Here is a 9,982-nt window from a genome sequence, read left to right on the forward strand (position 1 = left end):
ACACACACCAAACAGTGGCTTTAGCACTACATGCTGGAGGTGTGGAAAAGAGGGACATTTTGTATGTGACTGTAAGAAACAAAGAAGACAGTGACTCAGAATAGGATAGCAGCTCAGGTGAAGAGAGAAGTTCAGACTAGGAAGAATATAATAATAATAATATATATATATATATATATATATATATATATATATATATATATATATATATATATATATATTATATATATTATATATATATATATATAATATATATAATAATCCCTCACCAAGTGAAAATTAGAGATCAAAGTAGTTTAAAGTAGTTTAAAAAGGGTTGGAAACAGACCCGACTGAATAGATATAAATACAAGATGAATAAAGTAAAATAAACAAAAGGCTAAATTACATTAGAGCTTATCTTTAATGTATTCAAACTAATAATAGCAAGGATAACAACCTGTAAACTGGTATTAACAATGAAACATAGTTGGGATGAAGATCATGCCCAGAATGAATAGAATGAAAGAAAATACACGATTCACACAAACACATATTAAATGAAATAGAGAGATGCATAAGGTACATTAAGGCTGTGTCATTGTTCAGCCAAGGAAAGTTTGTGAAAAGGAAAATGTCTCCAGCTTGGGAAAGGGTGAAACTGCAGATCACCTGCAGCCGTTGGTGGATACAAAATAAAATATAAATAAAATATTGTAATATACCATTGCTGTTATATAAAAAGATAATAGCATTAATAACGAGATAATATTAATATGAAGGGGCACCTCAGTCAGTTATGATGTGAGGTGGATAACTATTAAAAGCAGTCTGCATTAAGCTTAAGGTTTGCTCAAATTCAGTACAATAATATATGAGATGAAGAAAATAAAGAAAGTACCTAAACTAAATAAGTGCATAGAGGCACTTGACCTGCTTGAAAACCTGTCATCCTAGATGAGACATTGCTGAAATATAGAGCACACTTATACAAACAACTAATAAGCTAAACCCTTTATATAACGGCTAACGCTACAAAATTGAGAAGCTGAATTAAATATGTGGTCACTGCTAAGCTGATGAGCAAGTAACACGTTTTTTAGAGCAGGAGCTGCATGAGAGCTCAAACATGCAGCTGTCTGTGAGCTCAGTTTTTTCCCCTCATATTTCTGATTTGCCTTTGGCAGCAGCTTTTTTTGCACCCTGACTCATGTGTGTAAAGCGTTTATGCCATCAGCAATTTGTTTTTTGTTTTGTTTTGTTTTTAAAAATAAGTACATTTGTGATCACACTTGTGGATCACAGTGACATATAATGATTAGGTATATGATTTACTAATGCAGATGAAGTTTATTCTAAAGTTCAAGGAGAACAAAGAAGAAAAGCATCTTCAGTTGTGTCTTGGCTATTGTTCTCTGTGTAGTGTGCTGAGTTTTTGTTTTTTGTTTTTTTGTTTTTGACGTGTTGCTTGAGTGAGGAGTACTGTGACTTCTGAAGTAGCTCTCACCATGCGACCTTGATGATGATAAGTTCAGAGCCAGCTGAGAGCTGGGTTGTTTGCTTTGTTTTAGGTGACAAATCAGAAAAGTTAAATCTTAGTTTCTTGTCTTGAAAAAAAAAGGAAGGGGTTTTTGTGTTTCTCAGCAAAGAACAACTACAACTTCATTTTCTGTTTTTGAGAAAGGAGAATTTAAAATAATAATAATAATAATAATAATAATAATAATAATAATAATAATAATAATAATAATAAAGCAAACAAAGAGTGATGTTTTGTTTAAGTGGTGAAGAAAGCTAATACTGCAAAATACCGTCTAGTGCATGATCTGTGAGCAATAAATGAAATCACTGAAATGATGCCACCAGTAGTATCAAATCCCCACACTATACTGAATCAAGTCACTCCAAAAGAACAATGGTTCTCAGTGATAGACTTATCAAACCATCTACTCTAACGTAGATGACATTTTAGTGACTGGCCACACAGAGGAAGGGTCACTTGGCTGAGTTAAGGCCACAAGGTATCTTTAAATAAACTCTAATTATGGAGACCTGAAGTCACATGCTCAGGGTACATCCTCTCAGGTGAAGGCAGAAAGCTACTAAACAAAAGAAAAGAAGCCATACAAAATGCGCCACAGCCACAAACTAAGCATTTACATTCTTTCTAACTCCCAGTGAGCCTGAGTTATGACCCTTTCTCCCTGTTTTTCTACTTCCAACAAAGGTAGAGGTGAAGAATGTGTTCTGTTGTCTCTACTATCAGAAAACAGTGTAACACACTCACAGTAAGTCAGCAGTATAGGATAATACAAACCTATCTAATGAATCTAATGATTCTCACATTATTTTAACTCAGAAGTATGATGCAAACTAAAACTACATACTGATTACATAAGAAGTTTGATGTGGCCTACAGCAGTATCAGTACTCATTTTGATTACAGGTATAATGTAATATATAACAGCATAATAATCTCACAACTGCTACAAGCACATTTGCCTTTCTTAACACACGTGAGAGAAAGGCAGCTGTTAAGAAAATGCCCTTTTGTGGTGAGACAGGCCCTGCATGCAAGCGTACTAACACACATACATGCATGGAAGAACAGCTTACACTATAGCACACACTATAGATGCATCTGAACGCACACATACATATAAACATCCACATTCCAATGTAAGGAACAAACACCCACCGATGTATAAAATAAAGGCCAGGGCAGTCTCAGAGCTGCGAGTCTCTGAGCCCTCACTCTCATGTGGCTTCCCTTGCTAGCAAGAAAACCTGTGTGTTTCTCCTCTCTGATTCTCTGCTGAAGATGTCATGGTCCTGGGCCATGTTGGCCCAGTATTCTTAGTTTTCTTGTATGTTTGTATTTTGTTCCCTATTTAGGCCATGTTTCCTGAGTTGCCCTGTTGTGTTGTTCCCTAAGTGTTTTCCCTTCGTGGCTTTTACCCCCTGTGTGCCCCTCTGTGTATCTGTGAGCCCTCGTCTCTCCTTATGTTTTATTCCATGTTTCCCCAGCCCGTTATGTCTGTGTTTTCCCCGCGCTCTCTCTCCTCCTGTCTGAACCTCTGTACTTCCTGTTTGACTCTGCCCGTCTCCCGTCAGTGTTATGTTCACCCCGCCCTGTCTCGTTATGGTTATCTGTGTCAGCTGTGTTCCCCGTGTGTTCCCACTTTCCTCGTTAACCCTCTGTGTATTTCTGTCTGCGTCTCCCTCTGTTCGGCGTCGCGTTCTCCCTCATGCTGTGTGTGGTTCTCCCCGTGTCTTCTGGTATATGTTACAATTAGCTTTTCCCAGTGTAGTTTAGTTTTGTATTGCTTTGGTATCACTGCTTTCGTTTGTCACCTGTCAGCAATAAAGCTGCATTTTGAGTTTATCCCCTGAGTCCGTGAGTTTGCATTTTGGGTCCTCATCCTGCCTGCCACACAGCGACCATGACAGAAGAAGTGTTTTAGAATACATCTCTTGACAAACAACATCAACAAAAAGAAAAAAATTAGTCCGATCTTTGCTGTTTGACAGGAGTGATGATTAGGGGGGCAGTGTTTGTGCCACTGTCACTACTACCAGGACTGAAAAATGGATAAAGTTTCTCTGTGAAGGTTTGGCCAGTATATGAGTGAAGAAGAACTGCAGCATTTACATCATAAAAGGAAACCAAACCCTCCTCATAATCCACAAAAACTCTCACCTTCTCTGGGTGATCATTCACAGAGAGAGGGACAGGATCGGCAGCAAGTGCAAAGTACTCATTTCTGTCCCTCAGACATATAGCCCAGTAGCCGTTCTCTGGGTTAAGTTTAATTTCTCCCTTCCTATTGACCGACCCTTTGGCCACTCCTAACGTCCACCCAGTCTTTCCTTTAACCTGGACGTCATAGTAAAGTCTTCCACAGGAGAAGCCTCGTGTCCCTAAAACAGAAATTGCAGGTTCAAATCTTTTTGAGCTGTCTGGCAGTTCCTTCCATTCATAATCACAATGAACTTGCTTCCCATCATTGGACAGGATGAGAGCAGGATGTGCCGTATTGGGATCCAAAGTAACATCCACCGCATTCTGCCGAATGTTGTTGAACTGAGCGTCCCGTATCATCTTCACCTCATTTTTGATGGTCTCTGTCAGCTCATCCACAGCTTTCACCAAAGCTGTCCTTGTGATTCCCTCGTATATTGCTGGACAGATGCTGACATCTGTCCAGTCTTTGGTGGGTGGAGCAGCATTCAGGGACGGGAAGCTCTGGAGGAAACGAAGACGGTCTTTAGAGCGTGAGAGTTCCTCCATCTCATCACGTCTCCTTGTCAGCTCAAAGGCCTCCTGCTCCAGCTCTGTGATATAAACTTTGGTCTGTTTCTCTGTCCTTTTCTGGTTCTCTTCAGTCATCTCGATTAGCTCTGCCTGAGCTCTTTCCAGAGACTTAATCAGAGCCGAGAAGACCCGAACACCATTTGCTGTCTCTCTGTCTGCAGCTTCTGTGCTGAGCTTTAAAGATTGTTTGAGCTCGTGGACTTTTCTTTGTCTCTCTTGGATCATGTGGAGAATTTTAGCCTCTGTTATCCCAAGTTGTGTTTTTTTTGCTTCATATTCCTCTTTCAGGGGAACTACCCGGTGAAATCTGTGATCTGCGTCCACACATGACTGACATATGATCATTTGTTCATTCTTGCAATAGAAGTCCAAAGGTTTGCCATGCTCAGCACACATCCTGTCTTCTTCTTTCTCCACAGAATTAAACAGCTTGTGAGTTTTTAAGATGGACACTGTTTGATGAAAATGTAGATTAGCTACAAAGAAGAGTGTAAGAAAGGTTAAGCTAAGAATTATGAACAGGCAGGACTTCAGCGATGTCCGTTTAGGTGCAGCAGGAGCATCATAAGAACCTTTTTCTTGTATGGCATTGTGTTGTTCTGAGCTATCATCAGCTTTCTTTCCAACAATTTTTCTAAACTGAACAGCCATCTCAGATATGAAAGTATTCACACCAAGCTTATATTTCCTATCCACCTGCTCTTTGCACATGGGACACTTGCGCTGGGAATTAAAATTTAAATGTTCCGTGATGCAGTCTTTGCAGAAGTTGTGTCCACATGGGAGTGTGACGGGATCCCTGAACACGTCCAGACAGATGCAGCACAAAAGCTGCTCTTCAGTCAGAAGATAGCTGGCAGCCGTCATGTTGATGATCTGCAGCCAAAAGAGAGAATGAATGGAGCCAAAACTTTTCTTAAAAACATAAAAAAACTCATATATTTTAAATATGTTCAATAACACTGTGTGTGTGAAATTGTAGGTTTCAGAAATTTTCTGCATGCCTAAAATTATTATTTTTTTGTGTGAAGTGAAGTAAAACATTGGCAATAAAAAGCATCTAATACATGAAGATAGCTATTGTACCCACTGTTGGTCAAGTTACATGAAAAAAGTAATTAGTAAATAATTACTTCTCCAAAATAGTAATCACGTCACTTTACTGATTACTTATTTTCAAAAGTAATTAGTTACTTAGTTATTAAAAACATGATATACAACCTGAATAGGTAATAAAGCAATGGACCTTTCAGCCCAATTCCATTTTTTATGCACAATTGATCATGTAAAATGTAATCAAATGATAAAGTCTCTTTAAAACTTGTATTATTTGTTTTAATCTTTTAACTTTATGCACATTGCATCAAGCAAAAATTAAACAATACAGGTAGTGCAGAATTATTAGGCAAATGAGTATTTTGTCCACATCATCCTCTTCATGCATGTTGTCTTACTCCAAGCTTTATAGGCTCGAAAGCCTACTACCAATTAAGCATATTAGGTGATGTGCATCTCTGTAATGAGAAGGGGTGTGGTCTAATGACATCAACACCCTATATCAGGTGTGCATAATTATTAGGCAACGTCCTTTCCTTTGGCAAAATGGGTCAAAAGAAGGACTTGACAGGCTCAGAAAAGTCAAAAATAGTGAGATATCTTGCAGAGGGATTGCAAAGCTTCTGAAGCGTGATCATCGAACAATCAAGCGTTTCATTCAAAATAGTCAACAGGGTCGCAAGAAGCGTGTGGAAAAACCAAGGCGCAAAATAACTGCCCATGAACTGAGAAAAGTCAAGCGTGCAGCTGCCAAGATGCCACTTGCCACCAGTTTGGCCATATTTCAGAGCTGCAACATCACTGGAGTGCCCAAAAGCACAAGGTGTGCAATACTCAGAGACATGGCCAAGGTAAGGGCCAAGAAATATCTCAAGACTGGTTTTTCTAAGGTTTTATGGACTGATGAAATGAGAGTGAGTCTTGATGGGCCAGATGGATGGGCCCGTGGCTGGATTGGTAAAGGGCAGAGAGCTCCAGTCCGACTCAGACGCCAGCAAGGTGGAGGTGGAGTACTGGTTTGGGCTGGTATCATCAAAGATGAGCTTGTGGGGCCTTTTCGGGTTGAGGATGGAGTCAAGCTCAACTCCCAGTCCTACTGCCAGTTTCTGGAAGACACCTTCTTCAAGCAGTGGTACAGGAAGAAGTCTGCATCCTTCAAGAAAAACATGATTTTCATGCAGGACAATGCTCCATCACACGCGTCCAAGTACTCCACAGCGTGGCTGGCAAGAAAGGGTATAAAAGAAGAAAAACTAATGACATGGCCACCTTGTTCACCTGATCTGAACCCCATTAAGAACCTGTGGTCCATCATCAAATGTGAGATTTACAAGGAGGGAAAACAGTACACCTCTCTGAACAGTGTCTGGGAGGCTGTGGTTGCTGCTGCACGCAATGTTGATGGTGAACAGATCAAAACACTGACAGAATCCATGGATGGCAGGCTTTTGAGTGTCCTTGCAAAGACAGGTGGCTATATTGGTCGCTGATTTGTTTTTGTTTTGTTTTTGAATGTCAGAAATGTATATTTGTGAATGTGGAGATGTTATATTGGTTTCACTGGTAAAAATAAATAATTGAAATGGGTATATATTTGTTTTTTGTTAAGTTGCCTAATAATTATGCACAGTAATAGTCACCTGCACACACAGATATCCCCCTAAAATAGCTCAAACTAAAAACAAACTAAAAACTACTTCCAAAAACATTCAGCTTTGATATTAATGAGTTTTTTGGGTTCATTGAGAACATGGTTGTTGTTCAATAATAAAATTATTCCTCAAAAATACAACTTGCCTAATAATTCTGCACTCCCTGTATGCAACACCTCTCTGACATGAAGAAATTGTTTAATATTTAAACCAATTTTCTGCATATTTCAACATGTTTTTAGTAGAAGTGGAACAGCCGGAGCTTTGCCCAGTGCTGCAGCGGTCATGTCAGTGGGGAGATCCAGGGGTTTCTCTGTGAATTTCACATTCCCGTGGCAGCGTGCTAGATACTTGCTCTGTAGATTAGGGTTTTTTTTACGCTGTAAAAAGAAGTTTACTTCTCACACAGTGTGCAGCGGATGCTAATGTTTTTGTCACTTTTTACAGAATCAAACTCAAACTAAGGTCAGTACTTCCATGCTTTAAATGCTGCACGGTCGTACTCTCTCCTGCCCTCTATATATTATCCATTGTTGCTCTGCCCATGTCTGTTACCATGAACGTCGCACTTGCTTATGTCATTGTCATGAGACACTCACAAACCAAATCACAGTGTAGTAACGCAGTAATGCAGCATGCTTGCGGGAAAGTAAGGGTAATCTAATTACTTTTTGCAATAGTAATCCCTTACTTTACTCATTACTTGATAAAAGTAATCTGATTACAAGTGTTACTGCCCATCTCTGATTGTACCCATGTTTGGCTTGACAAAAAATGAGCTCAGGAGTTAGAGTAGATCATCTACTCACTGGAAGGTTTAAAAACTGCCTGCTCCTGTCTGCATGCCAAAGTGTACTTAGATGTTGAACCCTGATCTCACTGGAATATTACTGTTAGATAAAAATAACATGCAAATGTAGAAAAGAAGTGCGCTGATTAACCAGTCACACATTACAGAACTCGTTCCTGTGTGCTAGTGTTAAAATAGACACACTGCCAGTTAAATAGTGCCACACTTCTGGAGGAAACGAAGACGGTCTTTAGAGCGTGAGAGTTCCTCCATCTCATCACGTCTCCTTGTCAGCTCAAAGGCCTCCTGCTCCAGCTCTGTGATATAAACTTTGGTCTGTTTCTCTGTCCTTTTCTGGTTCTCTTCAGTCATCTCGATTAGCTCTGCCTGAGCTCTTTCCAGAGACTTAATCAGAGCCGAGAAGACCCGAACACCATTTGCTGTCTCTCTGTCTGCAGCTTCTGTGCTGAGCTTTAAAGATTGTTTGAGCTCGTGGACTTTTCTTTGTCTCTCTTGGATCATGTGGAGAATTTTAGCCTCTGTTATCCCAAGTTGTGTTTTTTTTGCTTCATATTCCTCTTTCAGGGGAACTACCCGGTGAAATCTGTGATCTGCGTCCACACATGACTGACATATGATCATTTGTTCATTCTTGCAATAGAAGTCCAAAGGTTTGCCATGCTCAGCACACATCCTGTCTTCTTCTTTCTCCACAGAATTAAACAGCTTGTGAGATTTTAAGATGGACACTGTTTGATGAAAATGTAGATTAGCTACAAAGAAGAGTGTAAGAAAGGTTAAGCTAAGAATTATGAACAGGCAGGACTTCAGCGATGTCCGTTTAGGTGCAGCAGGAGCATCATAAGAACCTTTCTCTTGTATGGCATTGTGTTGTTCTGAGCTATCATCAGCTTTCTTTCCAACAGTTTTTCTAAACTGAACAGCCATCTCAGATATGAAAGTATTCACACCAAGCTTATATTTCCTATCCACCTGCTCTTTGCACATGGGACACTTGCGCTGGGAATTAAAATTAAAATGTTCCGTGATGCAGTCTTTGCAGAAGTTGTGTCCACATGGGAGTGTGACGGGATCCCTGAACACGTCCAGACAGATGCAGCACAAAAGCTGCTCTTCAGTCAGAAGATAGCTGGCAGCCGTCATGTTGATGATCTGCAGCCAAAAGAGAGAAAACGTAAAAGGATTGTGACCATGTAAACGTAACTTTCTCACGGAACACATTGTACTTCTCTGCTGTAGAAACTTACACAGCTTCCAGCAGCCACATTACAAACAGTGATTACTTCATCTTACAATCTGCCTTTATCTTATGGTAACTGAAATTGTACTGACCTTTTGTCACCGTCTGGCTGGCAGACCGTGGAGGTGTAGGGAAGGAGGACCCAGGCGCGGTGCTCTATGTACAAGCAGTGCCTTTATTTACAGTGATGGACAGACATGACAATAAATCCCGTGCTCTCCCGACTCCCATGACGTGTCCTCTTCCCAGTGCTAGTGCTCCTGTCTCCGCTTCTCCGTGATGAGCACCCCGTGCTCGCTGTCCTCTCGTCTCCCCGTAACTCCTGGGGACATAAGAGAGAGGAAGCCGTCAGACACACAATAATGCAGCAGACTCAAACTAGAAACTTGTCAAGAGACTAACGTGAAGCCACACAATGATCCAGCGTCGGAGAGAGTTCCACCACACTCTCAAGTAGCTCCTCCGACGAGGCCTGATCAGCTGCAGGTGTGTTACGGTCTTCAGGCGTGGCCAATCACCTGCCAGGGCCACACCCCCACCCACACCTACATACACACATATCTACACGCAGGGAGAACGAGGGACAGCAATACAAAATACAGACATTGTAATACTAGTCCATGACTGCTCAGGGTCCCTGGGTCGCTCAGACCCAGGACCCTGACACCTTTGCTGCATGTGTTTTAGTCCTCTGCTGTGCTGCAAGTTTATTTGCTTGTTTTATTCAATTTTAAATCATGCTTTTTATTTGTTCTTGTTTCTAATGTCTCTGTAAAGCACTTTGAATCACCTTGTTGTTGAATTGTGCTATACAAATAAACTTGCCTTGCCGTAAAGACGAAATTATATGCTGTCACTCTGGTATTTGGCACTACCATGGAACCTTTTCAGGCAAGTCTGCACACACCCACGATTGTGCAGTAAAAATG

The 9,982-nt window shown here is 40.6% G+C and overlaps 1 protein-coding gene across 1 annotated transcript; it reads right to left on the reverse strand.

Annotated features, from left to right (window-relative positions):
* Nucleotides 1-269: 269 nt before the first annotated feature.
* Nucleotides 270-9,550, reverse strand: LOC309692732 (E3 ubiquitin-protein ligase TRIM39-like). The gene is made up of 4 exons (XM_082511515.1): nt 9,456-9,550; nt 9,146-9,375; nt 8,786-8,965; nt 270-5,170 (listed from the first exon to the last, which is right to left on the reverse strand). The coding sequence occupies exons 3-4, from the start codon at nt 8,954-8,956 to the stop codon at nt 3,485-3,487; spliced, it is 1,857 nt and encodes a 618-aa protein (XP_082367641.1). The 5' UTR covers nt 8,957-8,965; nt 9,146-9,375; nt 9,456-9,550; the 3' UTR covers nt 270-3,484.
* Nucleotides 9,551-9,982: the final 432 nt, after the last annotated feature.

This window comes from Aulonocara stuartgranti (assembly GCF_965226115.1).
Source record: "Aulonocara stuartgranti genome assembly, chromosome: 17".
NCBI classification, from domain to species: domain Eukaryota; kingdom Metazoa; phylum Chordata; class Actinopteri; order Cichliformes; family Cichlidae; genus Aulonocara; species Aulonocara stuartgranti.